The sequence below is a fragment of the Callospermophilus lateralis genome, chromosome 3, assembly GCF_048772815.1.
Source record: "Callospermophilus lateralis isolate mCalLat2 chromosome 3, mCalLat2.hap1, whole genome shotgun sequence".
NCBI classification, from domain to species: Eukaryota; Metazoa; Chordata; class Mammalia; order Rodentia; family Sciuridae; genus Callospermophilus; species Callospermophilus lateralis.
Genome location: NC_135307.1, coordinates 59,150,043 through 59,168,509, shown reverse-complemented (window position 1 = coordinate 59,168,509; position 18,467 = coordinate 59,150,043). Strand labels below are relative to the sequence as shown.

The 18,467-nt window shown below is 36.2% G+C and overlaps 1 protein-coding gene across 5 annotated transcripts in view; it reads left to right on the top strand.

The window, feature by feature from the left end:
• Positions 1-18,467, top strand: part of Pole2 (DNA polymerase epsilon 2, accessory subunit) — a 46,180-nt gene that overhangs the window by 11,448 nt on the left and 16,265 nt on the right. For 3 of the 5 annotated variants that reach the window (XM_076850248.1, XM_076850246.1, XM_076850247.1), the window contains exons 2-10: positions 5,416-5,516; positions 7,483-7,558; positions 9,254-9,331; positions 9,461-9,554; positions 12,328-12,402; positions 15,354-15,437; positions 16,075-16,131; positions 17,375-17,423; positions 18,326-18,398. In XM_076850248.1, the coding sequence (XP_076706363.1) occupies positions 7,494-7,558; positions 9,254-9,331; positions 9,461-9,554; positions 12,328-12,402; positions 15,354-15,437; positions 16,075-16,131; positions 17,375-17,423; positions 18,326-18,398 (575 nt within the window). In that variant the 5' untranslated portion in view covers positions 5,416-5,516; positions 7,483-7,493. Of the gene's footprint in view, positions 1-5,415; positions 5,517-7,482; positions 7,559-9,253; positions 9,332-9,460; positions 9,555-12,327; positions 12,403-15,353; positions 15,438-16,074; positions 16,132-17,374; positions 17,424-18,325; positions 18,399-18,467 lie in introns of those variants that run through there. The other 2 variants (XM_076850249.1, XM_076850250.1) reach the window with 2 other exon arrangements.

Here is an 18,467-nt window from a genome sequence, read left to right as displayed (position 1 = left end):
CAATGTAAATGATAGATAAGCATCCTTAGGTATGAATTATAGTGTTGTTGGCACTTAGCTCAATGTTAATGAATCAATAATAAATATTAAAGATGTCTTTATGTCAAACTCACATAAAATAAGGCTCTGTATGGATCAATGGATGAAATGTCTCCAGAGGCTCAAAGAATTCTGTTTTTTCTCTAGCAGCAATGAATCAGCATTCCAAAATTAGTTATTGATGGGTACTTTATAGAACATAATCTAATTATGGCAAATAATAAGAATTAACATTGTTTTTATTAAATATTAAATATCCTTTTTTACATAAAAGTTAAAGTTGTTTTGCATTTTTTTTTGAAACTTTTGTTATTATTTATGTTATTATTATTTGTTACAAATACATAGATGGGGTGCGGTGGAGCATACCTGTAATCCTAGTGACTAGGAAAACTGAGGTCGGAGGATCACAAGTTGGAGACCAGACCAAGTAACTTGGTAAGAACCTGTCTCAAAATAAAAAAGGGCTGGTGATATAGCTCAATAGTGGAGCACTTGTCTAGCATAAGTGAGATCCAGAGTTTTATCCCTAGTAGCGTATTCACACACAAAAGATGCAGAGAATACTGTGTACAAAAATCACTTTTTCCAGGGCTTAGGGTTTAGCTCAGTTATGCAACACTTGTCTACCATGGCTGAGGCCCTGGGTTCAATCCCCAGTACACATAAAAGAACTTTTGGGCATATTTTTGGGTTTTAGTATGCTTTCGATTTTATTTCTTTTATTTTTATTTTTTTGACTATATAAAACACACACATACGTAGATCAAAAGTCTCACTATAAAGAAAGGTTTCACTTTCATCCGTTTTCAGTTAATTTTTTATTTTCAGTGTCTAGTTTAACTTTACAGAGGTTTTGAAATGCAAAACATCTATCTATCTATCTATATATGTGTGTGTGTGTGTGTATGTGTGTATAAATAAACACACACACACTTCTTTTCATATATGCGTGTATATATATATATATATATATATATATATATATATATATATTGATTTTAACCACATGCCCGGGAGATCACTGTATACAGCTATTTAGAAACCATCATGTTTTATAGGCTGCGTGTTCACTTATAAGCATTACGGTTGATTCAGCTCATTAAAGCAAGCATTTTGAAGTGTGGCAGACAGGCAGTCCACTTGCAGGAATCAGATTTAACAATGCAATCATGGCTCCACAACTTGTTGGATGTTGCATCTTGAGCCAGCCATTTATAATCTTTGTGTCTCAGTGCGTAAAATGAGGCTGTTGTGGGATAAATAACCCACAGCTTATTTGCTGTTGTGAGCAGCACATCAATTAATACACTTAAAGTGCTTATGAGAGCTCAAGGCATAGCATAGAGGAAGTCCTTGACTAAAAAGCTGGGTGGGTGGGAGTGATGGAGACTTGTACAGTTTCGAGTATGCTGGGAAAAACTGCGGACGTCACAGAATATTTCTAGGGCCTGTGTGACGTAAGGAAAAGGACACAGGCCTGCCCTTAAGTTCTCACAGCCTTGGGTCCGGGAAGCTTCGCCATTAGGAAAGGTGGAGGACTCCAACGAGTGTGCTGAGCAGCTCAATGCTGCAGTACTGCCAACAGGGAAGCACGTTCCCACCTAGACGCTCAAGCCCTTCAGTCTCCCCGTAGTCGAGAGCAGAGTGTCTCCATTGTCAGTCCACAGATCTGAAGCTGCTGCCCGCCTGGAACAAGTCAGCCGTCAGTGGTTGCAAAAATTTACTCCAAGTGCGCCGGGGGCGGGGTGCGCCGGGGAAGGGGCGGAGCCACGTCCGTGGCGCCAAATCCTAATCATGGCGCCTGAACGGGTGCGGAGCCGGGTTCTCTCAGCCTTTAAGTTGCGTGGCTTGCTGCTCCGAGGGTGAGTCTGCCAGGGCAACTGACCTCGTGGGAGGGTAGATCCAGGGCTCGGCTGCGGCGCCGGGGAGCGGGACACGCCGCGGCGCCCCCAGCGCTCAAAGAGGAGGTTTGACCTTAAATGACAGACCCTTAAAAAAGCTAGATCAATCTGGCATGATCTTGAGGCTGCAGTGCTTTCCTAGGTTTCCCCGACGTTCGTGAGCAGTCAAATGTTTCTTCTTGGAGGGGCCAGGAGTTCCTGCACACTTGAGCCTGAGAAGCAGCGATCTGTCTCATAGAAGTCCTTTAGCACTGGGACTTGGGCACCTCTCAGTCTGCGGAAGTATCCGCCTCTGCCGGAGGCGAATCATAACAAAGCAACTTCACGGAGTTACTGAGACGTCAAATTTTGAGACCTGGGAGGTTGGAATGATGGTGGAATGAGATAGACATCCTGTACATGTATAAGACACGAATGGTGTGAAAATACTTTGTGTACAACCATTGTCTTGAAAAATTGTGCTCTATATGTGTAATATGAAATTAATTGCATTATGCCATAATGTATAACAAATCAGAAAAAAAAAAAGAGAGAGAGAGAGAGAGACCTGGGAGATCTCTACCATGCATGTCAGGAGTTGCTAATTTATAATGTTGCAGAAACTGTGGGCCTCCCAACCCTCCTGGGATGGGAGTTTTGGATTATTAATTATTTCCAGTATAATTAAATGGATTTTTTAGGTGTCCACTTGGATTCTTTGTAAGATTCCCTTTATAATGTCTCAGAAAGTCAGGTTTCCTGACCATATGTGTTTTTTAGAACATATCGAATGACTATATCCAAGATCGTGCTCATTAAATCTGCGTTGTATTTTTATAATACAATTTTATACATATTTAAATGCTTGCTGAATCAGGTTTTGATTGCTGTTATGTATGTAGAGTTTTTTGTTCTGTTTTGGATTTTTATTTGTTTGTTTATTTATTTTTAGCGGTCTCAGGTATGGACTCCAGGGTCTCATGCATGCTAGCAAGCACTCTGCCACTGAGCAACATCCTAGCCCAGTTTTGTGGAACTTATAACATTGTTTTGTGATAGTGGTGAATATACCCTCCAAGAAAAATAATGAATTCTGTTCAGTTGATTTCCGACATTTTCTGACAATTGATCAATATGAGCAATTGGTCAATTAACTTTTCTTTTCTTTTACTTGGAATTTGACCTAAAATTAAGCTGTTTTTCATTCATTAAGTTAGAAATATACTTAAATCTTTTAGCTGCAAAGCACTGTGCTGGAGCAACTGGGGTAAGACATTGTGGAGCTTTTGGGTGAAGGAAGAGAGTATATTACCTATTGCTGCATAACAAGTTACCTTAAAACTTAGAGGCCAAAACAAATAAGTGTTCTACATTTCCTGGGGGCCAGGAACACAGGTATGGCTTAGTATTTAGTTTCATTAAATTAATTTTAATTTTAATTTCATTAAATTTATTTAATTTCCTTTGTGAAAGGATTCCAGGAAAGAAGTGCTATGCAAATGTATGACAAGGTGTTTAAATTGCTCTAGAATCAAGGAAGGGCTTCATTGAAGAAATGGTTTGGGTTGAGTGTTAAAGAATGGGCAGGATTTGACTAGATGGAGAGAGAGGATGAGGAAATGGCTGTATAAAAACCCTGAAGCAGGAGAGCACCAGGAAGGCCAAAGATAACTACAGAGAGCTTGATGAGCTATGGCAGGGGCCAGATCCTCTATGACTTTACAGGTTTTGGTCTACCTTAAGAGCTGTCACTTTAAAATATTTGTGATTTTAGGGATTTAGTCAGTAAATATTTATGGGCCACCTTCAAGTGTGCTTAGTACTGGTAAAGGATGACAGTTTCAGTTCTCAAGTTATCTATAACTCAATTATCAGTTATCTATAATTGGAGAGATGTGATATCCACATTTGAAACAATAAGCAACCCAACATAGAACAATTAATGTTATGATTATAACAATAATATTGATGTAAAGAATTAATTTGTATGCTACAAATACAGAATAGTATTTAATTAGTTAATTGTTTAAGCAGGTGGTGCTGAGCATGATTAGTATTTAAATCAGGAATTCAATGATTTTAATATGGGAGTTGCTTCTGTGATTATATTCAAATATAATTTTTGTATATAATATAAATTTTTTATATAATATAAATTTGCTTATTTTTTTTTTTAATTTTTAATATTTATTTTTTAGTTATCGGCGGACACAACATCTTTGTTTGTATGTGGTGCTGAGAATTGAACCCGGGCCGCACGCATGCCAGGCGAGCGCGCTACCGCTTGAGCCACATCCCCAGCCCAAATTTGCTTATTTTTACAGTGCTAGGGATCGACTCAGGGCCTGGCACATGTTAGGCAAGTGCTTTACCACTCAGTACGAGTGATAAAGTTTTACCAAAAGTTTTTGGAGCCTATTTTTAAAAATAATTTTACAATTAAAAACAATGATGAAATTATTGGAATTTACTTTGAAAAGATGCATTATCAATTACATATATAAATGTTCATTATGTTCCAGATATGGTGTCTGATATTTGAATTGAGGCAAACAAATTCCTGCCTTAAAAGTAAGGTAATAAGGGCCGGGGTTGTGGCTAAGTGGTAGACCGCTCACCTAGCACGTGTGGCCCTAGGTTAGAACCTCAGTACCACATAAAAATAAATAAATAAAATAAAAGTATTGTATCCAACTACAACTAAAAAAAAAACAAAAACAAAAAGTAAGATAATAAATAATATGAGGCTATTGTGATATTATGATTTTATTGCCTTAAAGGGTATGTACATCCACCATGTGAGCCACATGTACATGTGACTTTTAACAATTTCAAAAGGAAGGGGAGATTGCAGTAGGGTGGACTGATCTAGAAAGGCGTTAGAGGAAGGATGTGATTTGGGGTTTTAAGAACTGTTATGTTGCCAGGTGTGGTGGCACATACCTATGTCAGTGGGAGGCTGATGAAGGAGGATCACAAGTTCAAAGTCAGCTTCAGCAACTTAAAGAGGCCCTAAGCAACTTAGTGAGACCCTATCTCAAAAGAAAAATTAAAAAGGACTGGGGATGTTGCTCAGTGGTTAAGCATCTCTGGGTTCAATTCCTGATCCCCCTCCCCTCCAAAAAAACAAAAAATTAGGCTGAGTGGTAGAGTGCTTGCCTAGCCTGTGTTAGGCACTGGGTTAGATCTTTAGCACCATATAAAATAAAAAAATGAAAATAAATAAATAAATAAAATAAAAATAAGTAAAATAATAAATAAATAAAATAAAAGTATTGTGTTCATGTACAACTAAAAAAATTTCTTAAAAAAGAACTGTTGTTAGCAAGGGATAGAAGGATAGTTTTGTTCAGAAAATGCAGGAAAGGTAAGTACTGCTTGAAGGGAGGAGTGAGTGAATCTTAATTTAATGCCAGATTGATGAATGTGTGCTGCTTTTTGGTATAGCATTTTTACCCTTTCATTACCATTGCCTCTTCTTTTCTTCTCTTAGTGAAGCTATTAAGTACCTCACAGAAGCTCTTCAATCAACCAATGAATTGGAACTTGAAGATATCCTGGAAAAGATTATTGATGCAGTTGAAAAGCAGCCCTGTAAGTAACTTTTTCTTATAACTCCTAAATTGTTAATATAGCTATATATTATCAATTAGATTTTTAGATTTAAATAGTTGAGGATTCTTATTAAGACTCTTCAGTGGGGCTGGGGATGTGGCTCAAGTGGTAGCGTGCTTTCCTGGCATGCGTGCGGCCCGGGTTCGATTCTCAGCACCACGTACAAACAGAGATGTTGTGTCTGCCTATAACTGAAAAATAAATATTAAAAAAAAATTCTCTCTCTCTCTCTCTCTCTCCTCTCTCACTCTCTCTTTAAAAAAAAAAAAAAAAAAGACTCTCCAGTGTTATGAGATATGCATGGTGGTATTTCTTCCCAAATTAGTTCAGTTGTAACCTCAGGATATTCCCTAGGATCCTTTACAGACACCCCACCACCCACCACCACCACCACCACCACCACCACCACCACCCGCCACCCCCGTGGTAGAGTTATCATGGCCATCTTTTCTAAGTATTCCTAAATGGGGAAAAATAAAAGTAAAGCAGGGCTAATTCTCCCTTGCTTTTTTCAGAGATCTTTTGGTTGAATTCTTTATTTGATACCATTAGCCTGGGCCTATAAAGGAAAAATTAATGCCCTTCTCTTTGGGAAAAAATTGTTCAGTTTTATTGCCCTAAAGGATAGAAGTAAGTGTAACTCATTTTCATGTTGTTAAGAAATGAGAATTTTTAATTATGTAGCAAGTTACATATTCTATAATGATGTTATATTTTATAATAATAATCCTATAATAATTTTATTTTCTGCTTTTTTACTTCTAAAAGCAGGATTTTAAATATACCTTTGCTTTAAAAAATTCTTTATAGCCAGCATGGTGGTGCACGCCTGTAATCCCCGTGGGAGGCTGAGACAGGAGGATTGTAAATTCTATACCAGCCTCAGCAACTTAGTGAGGTCCAAGCAACTTAGCACAACCCTGTCTCAAAATAAGAAATAAAAAAGGGCATACATTAATTCATTAACCTAAGATAACACATGGCATGTTGTCTGAAGACATACCATAGTAGTTATGGCTGCCCACTTTGGAATTAGGCCTGAGTTTGCATTGTTCTCTATCCCTCTAGTTATATTCTTGGGTGGTTACTCAACTTTTCAAAGTTGTACTTTCTTCATCTATAAGATGCAGGAATATTAACATTAGTGCTACAGAACATCTGTCTAATAGAATAATGCTTGTAAAGTTCTAAGCATAATACTATACATTAACTAGTTGCTTAAATAATGGCAGCCATTATTATTACTATTATACTTACTGAAATAGAAATTGTGATAAAGTTATACTAATGTAACCTTTTTAAAATTGGGAGCTTACATAAATGGTTTTTATAAGTAAGTTTATATTACTAATCCAAGTCAGAAATGCTCCAAAATCCAAGACTATTTGCGTTCAACAGGATACCCTAAGAGGAAAATTTCATGGCTGCATTTTGACAGGTCACAATCACAAGCTATGTGTATAAGGTGTATAAGAATTTCATGTTTAGACTTGGATCCCATACCCAATATAGCTCATTATGTGTATGCAGATACACTAAAACCTCCCAAATTAGAAATCTGAAACACTTCTGGTCCCAAGTATTTTGGATAAGGGATACTAAAGCTATGATGGGAATTCCTGTATTAGTATTTGATGTTATTTTTAGCTAAACAGCTATCTAAGAAGAAATACTTCCTTGTTTCTTAAAATTTGACATTGAAGCCTGGCATGGTGGCACATGCCTCTAATCCAGCAACTTGGTAGGCTGAGGTAGGAGCATTGTAAGTTCCAGGTCTTGGCAACTTATGAGACCCTATCTCAAAATTAAAAAGAAAAAAAAAAAGTTGTGTTCTGCGGTTTTAGTACAGTGGTAGAGCACCCCAGGGTTCAGTACTTAGTACCACAAATTAAAAAAAAAAAAAAAAAGTGAAAAATATAAATTGATTTTGAACTTCTCTTTTCAGTGTCATCCAACATGATTGAACGATCTGTAGTGGAAACTGCAGTCCAGGAATGCAGTCAGTCTGTTGATGAAACTATGTATGTGGGTACAATGAACTTTGCTCCCTAATAGAAGTGTTTTTGTGTGCTCATTTTTTTTTTTTTAATTTGTTCAACAGGTATTTATTTATTGTTGAGTTAATCACTTTCTTGGGGAAATGATTAGTGGCCAACAGTTTTACAGTGGTAGCTGCTGTTAATTCTATTTCTTTTTAAGAGATAAGGCTGGGCTGGGATTATGGCTCAGTGGTAGAGTGCTTGCCTAGGCAATTTAGCATGACCCTATTTCAAACAAAATAATAAAGGCTGAGGATGTGGCTCAGTGGTAGAGCGCTTGCCTACCATGCTTGAGGCTCTGGGTTTATTCCCTAGTACCACAGTGAGAAAGAAAGAAAAAAGAAATTAAAAATGATTACACTGAAGTTCAAAGGTTACAATCTAAAATGGGTATTACCCATTGTTTACGATAAAGTTATCTGTTGTTTCTGTCAGGCTATTTATGTATTGTCACCAACCAGTATAGAAGTCCAGTGGAAACTGAAGAGTGAAAGGTCTTTGTAGCTGCAGTTGTCAGAAAGTCATATCAAAGCATGAGAGAGGCTCTCAGTTTCATAGATTAAGAAACTAATGTGCCAAGAGTGATAGAAAATAGTGAAGAAAATAGTGGAGCTGTTTTTGGAATTTAGATTTTCTTCAATTCTACTGATTCTTTGTTACTCTTGTTAATACCAGGGTGGTGTGAATCTTGTTTGACCATTTTCAATTTGGGAGATAAACATAATGTTTTAGATGGGAACACGTATGAAATGGTGGTATAAATTTTTTTAACCTCATTTAAACATCTTTGTATTATTAACAGTCTGAAGTTATTTCATTGGTTTTTCTATCTAACACTATATAAATTTCAAGATATGGCCAGTGTGGGGGGGGTTATTTTTCTATTATAAAACTTTCTTAGACACTTTCCACATAATCTTCTAAGTTTAAAAAATTGTTGGAAGTGAATCATATGCTTCTTTTATGCTTCATATATTGTGGCTTATAAAAGAAGTAGATACAGGGAGAGATTTTAAATGTGTCTGTTATGTACAAATGTTCTTTCAATGGATGACATTTTTTTTTTAAATTTTTTGTAGTTGTGTATGGACAGCATGCCTTTATTTTATTTGTTAATTTTTATGTGGTGCTAAGGATCCAACCTAGTGCCTCACATGTGCTAGGCAAGTGCTCTACCACTGAGCTACAACCTCAGCCCAGATGACATTCTTAATTAGAAATTAACTTGATAATTTTTTTTTCTTGAGAGAATTGAGAATGTACAAGTTAAAAACTACCCCTGTTATCTTTTTCTTTTTTTCTAAATATTTTTATTCGTTCATTATAATTATACATAATAGTGGGATTCATTGTGACATATTTGTACATGTCTATCCCCCATGTTATTTAAAAAAATTTTATCTGTAGATGGACATAAACCTTTATTTAATTAATTTATTTGTATGTGGTGCTAAAGCTTAAACCCAGTGCTTCCCATGTACTGGGCAAGTGCTCTACCACTGAGCTACAACCCCAGCACTAGCATGTTATTTGTGACACTATAAGAAATTGTGTACATGGACTGAGAAAATGTGAAAGATCTGCTATATATGATACAGGATTATAATGCAAGTTGTGTTTACCTAGAATATTTATGTTTTAGTAAATCAGCTCTGTGTTTTGTGGGATGTTTTTCAGAGAGCATATTTTCAATATCATAGGAGCTTTTGATGTTCCACGTTTTCTGTACAATTCGGAAAGAAAAAAATTTCTTCCGTAAGTATATCATCTATTGATTTTAAGTTAATTTAGGATGTACATTTTTTTTCAAAAGGTATGTGATCTCATGTTTCACTTTTGGCCTATCTTTGTGATAGTAAAAGAAGTCATTCTTTTTTTTCCTAGTCTATTAATGACCAACCACCCTACGCCAAATTTATTTGGAACTGCAAGAGATAAAGCAGAGCTATATCGTGAACGATACACCATTTTGCACCAGGTAAGTTGGAGGGTGGAAGCATTGGTAATGTGAGGAGAAAAAAGACCAATTTTGCTTTCAGAAAAATCTCAGAAATTTTTTAAGGATGGAATTTTGTAGTGCAAAGTTAGTCTTTTAATAAAATATTATTGGGCTCACTGAGATTGAGACTATATTCCTCTTAGCAATGATGATAAAAGTTGTGGCTAACTTTTAATAAATGATTTTGATAGGCCAGGCACTGTGTTTAGTACTTTACATACATAATCCTCTCACGCTATTAGGTATGTATAAATGTTATCACTATCCCTTTTTACAGATGTAGAAAATGAGGCCTAGAGAAATTTAGTAACTTGTCCCCTTGTCTAGTAAGTAAGTAGAGATAGGATTTTAATACAGTCTGCCTGACTCTGGAGCCCAGTCTTTGCCTACTATACTATATACTACCTTCAAACAAAGTAGAATTTTGTATGTGTTTTAAAAGAAGATGCATTCAGTGGAAAAGTCAGGGAAAGCTTCAAGGAGTGATAGCATTTTACATGGGTTGTGTGTAAATGGAGAAAAGGTAGTCGTAGCCCGGTGTGGTGGTACACACCTGTAATCCCAGGAGCTTGGAAGACTGAGGCAGGAGGATTGAGAGTTCAAAGCCAGCCTCAGCAAAAGTGAGGCACTAAGCAACTCAGTGAGACCCTGTCTCTAAATAAAATAAAAATAGGGCTGGGGATGTTGCTCCGTAGTAAAGTATCCCTGAGTTCAATCCCCAGTACCAAAACAAAAATGTGGCTGTAATAGTGAACAAAGACCAGCAAAGCAAAAAATGGATTCTGTAGAGTAGATGTTGAGCAGTCAGGAGTAGCATAAGGTGTTTGGAAAGGCAAGTGGGAACCGAATCATGGGAGCACTTTGGATGCCACTCTTGGAAGTTGGGACTCTATTCTTTTGGTACAGAGAGCCTTGGAATACCAGACAGAATCGATCACAGCTGGGTCTTATGAGTGCTTCCTTTATCAGCAGATTTGAGAATGAATTAGAGTGTGAGAGAAGACATGGGAATCTGTGGAATTACTCCTGGCATAAATTATTGTCTGGATAAAAGAAAGTAGCAAGTGGGGTAGAAAGAAGTAACAGCTCTGGAGCTGCAGAAACCATCATTCATGGTGACTGATTGAATGTGAAGGAAAAGGGAGAGGTGAAGAATCAAAGATAAATATGGGCTGGGTGCACATGCCTATAATCCCAGCGCCTATAGTCCCAGCAGCTTGGGAGGCTGAAGGAGGAGGATCCCAAGTTCAAAGCCAACCTCAGCAACTTAGCAAGGCCTTGAGCAACTCAGTGAGACCCTGTCTCTAAATAAAACATAACAAAAGGCTGGGGATATGACTTAGTGGTTAAGTGCCCCTGGGTTCAATCCCTGGTACCAACAACAAACAAACAAACGAAGTCTAGAGGTTTGCTGGTTTCAAGCATGGCTAGATCCAGGTGCTCACACAATGTCATGAGGCATCTGTCTTTTCCTGTGTTCTCTTTCTATAAATTGATTATACTTTCAAACAAGTTCTCTCTTTGAAGTGACAAAGATGGCCACTAGTAGCCTTAGCAACTCTCTCTTTCCAATAGTTTTAACAAAAGTCTCAACTCTCTCTTTTCTAATGGTTGTAACAAAAATCATGAATATTTCTCCTTTTGGCTTAGCTTGAGGCACTAGATCATCCCTGGATCAGTCACTAGTCAAGAAGATGGAGTACTTTGATTTTCTAGGCCTTGGTAGCTCATCCGTAAAAGGGGAGAAGGGAGAGCAGCCTTACCTATGCTGTATGAATGAGGGGGGAGGGAGGGGAGTATTGATTCATCAAATAGTTGCTCTTACTAATCTCTTGCCGTGTCTGACATTGTGCCTTGTGCACCCTGTGACAGGCTGTACCAAACTCTACATAGCTTCCCACACTCTCCTTTACTCTTATGCTTCTTTCTTTGGACATGCCTATTTCTCTCCCTGTAGCATTGCAGCCTGCTTTTATTCCTTTTTTTAAATTTATTTAGCATCTTGTTAAATGACATCTTTGACCCATTGCATAATCAATTCTCACAGTACTTTGTTGTACAGTGGCATAGCTTTTTCACTGACTTCAGTGCTTAGCTTTTTAGTATTTTTCTTGTTTTAAAAGCTACTAGAGGAGCTGGTGTTGTAGCTCATTGGTAGAGTGCTTGCCTAGCATATGTGAGACACTAGGTTTGATTCTCAGCATATAAATAAATGAACAAAATAAAGGTCCATCCATGTCTAAAAAAATATTTTTAAAAAAGTTACTAGATATTTGTATATTGATAAATTATATGGGTTTTCAATTTTGTTGAGAATAGGTAACAGGCTGGGTGCATGGTGCATACCTGTAATTCCAGCAACTTGGGAGGTTGAGGCAGGAGGATTGCAAGTTTGAGGCTAGTTGTGGATGTAGCTCCTGGGTTAAATCCCCAGTGCCAAAAAAAAATAGGTAACAGTTAAGTAACAGTGTTGCATCATCACACTACTCAACTGCATCTTAGATCCCTGCCTCCCAGTACTGGGGGCTGAACCTAGGGGTGCTTTATCACTGAGCTATACCCCTAGCCCTTCTTACATTTTATTTTGAGACAGGGTCTCACTAACTTGCTGAAGCTGGTTTCAACTTTGGAATCCTCCTGCCTCAACCTCCTCAAGGGCTGGGATTACAGTTGTGCACTACTATACCTGACCTGAATCTTAGTTTTGAATGTCTGCTTCTATAACTCAAGGGAATCTTTTTTTTTTTCCTAGAGGACCCACAGGCATGAATTGTTCACTCCTCCAGTGATAGGTTCTCAACCTGATGAAAGCGGAAGCAAATTCCAGGTCAGAATATTATTCTAATTATTTAGGGAGGGTATAAGCATAAGAGTTTAATTTTAATTCACTGTATTTTACATGAAAGTGAACTTCTGTAAATGTTTATCTAGCTGGCCTGGCTGTGTGCCTGCTGTTAATAAAGTCCACGCTTACTATCCTGAGTCCTGTAGATGTCCATTGGAAGTTGTACTTCTTCTTTGGAACAAGACTGAATACCAGGGTAGACCCTGGGTACTCTCTGGCCTCAAAGACAATTCTTAGACCTCCCAGTCCAGTGCTGGATACTGTACTGGCTTTCTGACCAACTTTTCAACATTACCCTCCTGCCCTTACTCATCTGTGAAATTCTGGCCCCTGCCCATCCCTATCATGATCACCACATACTTGGTCAACTAAAACCTGATACGCTATGTCAGTTGGAGTGAATACTTAAGGAAACACTGGCTTCAATCACCAACACACACACACACACACACACACACACACACACACAGATTCAAAGGAAGCAACACTTACAGAACGAATGAGAATACAGACTGGCTCTAGAGTTGGTGAAACTTGAAAGAGAAGATGTTTACTGTTGAGTTTGAGCTACTTCCATTTCTATACTCTTGTATTTTGGAAAGCAGGTAGCAAACAGCACTGTTACTTCATTTCAGCAATTTACCTGGCCACTGTCAGTCCATCTGTGGCTCTGTCCCATTTCTCTAGCATGCAGAACCCTGCTAGGGACTAGTTCTTAGCTTCTACTTCCATGTAGGTTTCATTGCCATGAGGCTTTGAAGAGATTTTAATGTTCATAGTAGATCAGAACTCATGAATAGTCTGTTAGAAGTGAAAATAGTGATACTGGATAACATTCAAAGAAATGTTCAGTGACAGCACTGCAAAGAGATAACAGAGTGTTTGACAGTTTCTGCTTTTAACTTTTATTAAGTATACATCTGTTATGTTTTGGAAGTTGACATGATTTATATTTCGTTACTGAAGACTGTTCTGTCTGTATGTTTTCCTTCTACATATTAAGTTTTCTGTGATAAGTCAGATGCCCACAGCCCAGAAGCATTTTTAATCTTTTCTTAGCTTAGCTAAATGATTCATTGCTCTTTTCAATCTTTCTGTTTAATTCTATATCTGTGCAGGTACATTTCCTATTTAAATTACATTTATAATACCTGAACAGTAAACTGCCTTTACAGACTACAGAAACTGTATTCAGAAATATATTGTCATATCTTTGTATTCCTATGTTGTTTTAGTCTCTCTCCCTCTTTCTTTTTTTGATAGCACTGGGAACTAAACCCAGGGCTTTAAGCATGGAAGGCAAGTGCCCTACCACTGAGCTACATTCTAGCCCTAAGCTCATGTTTTTAAGTGAACTCCAATAGTAAATGTTAATGATAGGGTTATGCATGTCTATGTGCCTTCCTTATCTATATTCAAAAATTTTTAAATAGTAGACATGGATTATTTACAATAAAAATATGGCAAAGATAAAAGAATGGTATAGGAATGAGAAATTATATATCTTTTTATCCAGTGATTCCATTTGGAATTTGTAGAAGTCCTTCAAGAGTTATCTATATAGCAGGCCAAGGAAGGTACTTAGAAATATTAAGCATTGTTTTCATTGCAGAAAACTGGGAACAACTGAACTGTTCTTTAATAAGCTTTTCATAAAATGTTGGATGTGCAATAGTCTGTTGGTATCTGAGAGGGGTTGTTTATGGGACTGCTCCCCTGAGGACACTGAAATCTGAGGATGCTCAAGTTCTTTATGTAGTAAGATGGCATAGTATCTGCATATAGCCTAGATAGCTCCTCCTTTATACTTCATATCATCTCTAGATTACTTAAAACACCTAATACAATGTAAATGCTATATAAATAATTGTTATAATGTATTGCATAGGTACATGTTCAGTGGAGGCACAATTTTTTTTTCAAATATTTTTGATCCAGAGTTGGTTGAATCTACAGAAGTGGGATTCATAGACATGAAGGACTATATGTGTATTTATGCATGTGTAAGAATATGTGTAGAGGGCTGGGTTGTAGCTCAGTGGTAGGACACTTGCCTAGCACACGTGATGCACTGGGTTTGATCTTCAGCACCACATAAAAATAAATAAAGATGTTGTACCAACCTAAAATAATAATAATAATAATAATAATAATAATAATAATAATAATAAAGAGTATGTAAAGGGGTTGGGGTTGTAGCTCCATGGTGGTAGCACACTTACCTAGCACATGTGAGGCACTGGTTTCAATCCTCAGCACCACATAAAAAAAAAATAAATAAAGGTTAAATTCTTAAAAAAAAAAAAAAAAGATTATGCATAGAAAAAAACATGAAAGATGTTTTAAAAATAATGCCTGAATAAACTTTCTGATTAAAATTATAATGGTCAGATTGAGCATATAAAATCATAAAAATACTAAATTGAATCAGAATTTAACTTTAAAAAGCTAATTTTTGATAAGTACCAATCAAATAATAAAATCAATATTCTTTTCTATATAAAAAAATAAATGTTCTTATTTTTTAGAATAAGTAGTCATGCAGCTTCAATCATTGATCAAGACCTGAACTGATATATTTCCTTAAGCATAGTTTTTCTGATCCATCATATACTTGATAGTATACCTTTGTAAGATAAAATTTAACTTTCTAAGTTTCATTTTATTTTTAGAATATTTTTTAGTTTAATATTTTTAGTTTATTTTACTTACGTTATGTGGTGCTGAGAATTGAACCCAGTGCCTCACACATGGTAGGCAAGCGCTCTTCTACTTAGCTACAAGCACAGCCCCTAAGTTATTTTTTAAATTTTATACTGTGATGTATCTGTAAATAATAAAATGTGAACCTCAAATTTACTTACTTATAAAATGATTGGTTTTTAAAAGAATATATTTCCAATCTTTAAGAATTTGTATTGTTTTTATTTTAGCTTAAAACAATAGAAACCTTATTGGGTAGTACAACCAAAATTGGAGATGTGATTGTGCTTGGAATGATAACCCAATTAAAAGAGGTAAGTTAAACTTAGTAGGCATCAGACTTATTTTCAAACTGATGTTGAAATGTTGGTGCCATAGAGCATTTCTGAAGAGTACAAGATCATCTTCTTCACTGAAAACTCTTACCTCATTCACCAAGTTAGCATTTTTATCTGTGCTTGGTTTCCTGAGCAGACATCAGGAAGGAGTATCTATCTATTCCAGGTGCTCAATTTGCATAGCCTGAAATTAGAACCCAGTTTCCTCTGGTTGAACTGAAATTCTGGGTTTCTGTACAAGCAAACTGCACACCGTATCCTGGTCCCCTCAAGATGCTGGTGGCTCCCACAGATGAAGGCACCCAGTGAGGCTGGAGTCCCTCTTGTGACCTTTCAGTCTGTAGCAGGCATTCCTCAGGGTACCTGTGAGGAATCTGAGTCTCAATTTAGTGATTAATCTGAGGTGGCCAAACTAGTATAGTAAATGTTAAAGCCTCGACTAGGAATTGCCAATATGTAAGAGTCCATGTTCTCTCTACTACATTCAGTTGTCAAACTTGTCAGTATTTTAATTATTTGGTTGTAGTATTGATTTTTGCATAAGTATGAATATATTTCATTTCATTTCATTTTTGCATAATTGTGAATATATTTCCATTTCATTCTGTTTTAGGGAAAATTTTTTCTTGAAGATCCTACTGGAACAGTACAATTGGATCTTAGTAAAGCTATATCCTTCAATTTTAAAAATCAAGTTAAAAAATTGTAGCTCAGTGGTAGAGAACTTGCCTACTATGTGTGAGGCACTGGGTTTAATCCTCAGCACCACATAAAAATAAGTAAAATATAGGTATTATGTCCATCTATAAAAAAAATAATAATCTACATTACAGGACTGGAGGTATAGCTCAGTGGTAAAATGCTCTCCTAGCATACACGAGGCCTTGTGTTCAATTCCTAGCACTGCAGGAAAAAAAAAAGAAAGAAAGAAATTAATGGTGAAATGTAACTAATTGTAACTTATTTTTATATACTAGTAGCATAGAAATATAGACATAGAATTCTAAACAAAGACAAAACTACTTTAAGAAGTTTATAACACATTAAGAATGATTTCAATTGTCAGTATACAAAGCTTCTACATCTTAAATTATTAAAAATTATTTAAATCAAATTATTATTATTTAATTTAAGTTAAATTATTTAGTTATTTAAATTATTTAAATTAAGATTATTATTATTTAAATTAAAATTATTTACATTATTTTTTAGAGCATTTAAACCTAAAAAACCTAAGCTGTGGTCTAAGCTGTAGACTATATTCATAGTTTATTTTTCTTTTCTTTTTTTTTTTTTTTTTAAAGAGAGTGAGAGAGGGGGAGAGAGAGAGAGAATTTTAATATTTATTTTCTAGTTATCGGCGGGCACAACATCTTTGTTTGTATGTGGTGCTGAGGATCGAACCCGGGCCGCACGCATGCCAGGCGAGCACGCTACCACTTGAGCCACATCCCCAGCCCCTCATAGTTTAAAATGTTTTTTGTTTCTTCTTTTTTTTGCTTGATAAACAGAAATTTATTTCTCACAGTTCTGACTTCTGGGAAGTGCACAGGCTGATTTGGTTCCTGGTCAGGACCTTCTTCCTGGCTTCTAGACAGTTGTCTCATTACATAGCAGAAGGAGAGAGCTCTTCTGTTCCCGCCGCTCCCCACCCCCTTTTAAATCAACTTTTTATTTATTTTTTCTCCTTCCACATTTTTTATTGGTGCATTATAGTTATACATAATGATGGGATTTGTTGTTACATACTCACACATGCATACAATATAACTATAATTTGGCCAATATCACTTTCCCCCTTCCCTGTCAAGTGCAAAATTTTTGAATTTATTATTTAGAAATCTGTCTGGGCTCAAAATGTATGTTGACTTTATTACCACCGTAAACAATTGTTTTCCTCAATGGTCGTGTACCAGTTCCACAGTGGTTTATACACAGAGGCATGCTTCGTTTTAGCAGAGGGTAAGTCTTTTCTTGTCTTCCTCTTTGTTCTATAGTAAAAACCATTTCTAAATTGGGTAAGTTACGTTGCAGTTGACATGATATAGTTTGGGAAAACATCGATGATGAGAACTTCTTTCTCTATTGTTAAATTTCCTGGTTTTTATGAGATTATCTTTTTTTTTTTTTTTTTTTGAGAGTATATTCTTTGTTTTTTTGGTACAGGAGATTGAACCCAGGGGCAGATATCCAGCTCTTTTTTTTTTTTTTCTTATTTTGAGATAGTGTCTCACTAAGTTGCTTAGGTCCTTGTTAAATTGCTGAGGCTGGCCTTGAATTTACAATCCTCCTGCCTCAACCTTCTGAGTTGCTTGGATTACAGGCATGTGCTACCACGCCTGCTCTGGAGAGTATATTCTTGAGACCATAAAGTAAATCTTAGACTGATAACAGGCTAATAGAAACCTTTTGGTAATAAAAATATTTAAAATTAGTAGAGATAGTAGTGTGATATTCAAGTATACTAGAAATTGCTGGATTGTGAACTTATAAAGGGTGTATGGTATGTGAATTTTATCTCAATAAAGTTAAAAAACTCAGATTATACATAGGGGTCATAAAATGAAATACTTCCTAATCTATGTATCTAATCTCCATATTTCAGCATGACTGAAAATTAAAAAAAAATAGAATCCCCAGCACAATGAGAAGTCTGTTTTTATTTAAGGTGCTCTTATTTATTCAATTTAGACTTTCTGTGACTCTGAAGTTGTTATGCAGCTCAGTTGGATTGGTGGTACCTTTTGTAGTTAGTTAATAGCCGTGAGGTTATAGCCTAGGATTACTACCTTGTGTAACAGTTTTGTCCTTTCACACAGGGAAAATTGACAAATATAAGTGATTTGCTGCCTATCTTTTTTCAGGTTGGTTTGAAGATCAAGTATTTCATGTCAATGCCTTTGGATTTCCACCCACTGAACCTTCTAGTACTACAAGGTATAAAAATGTTTGACTTCAACTCTACAGGGATTTTATTATACTGGCAGTAGTAAATATAAGGTATAT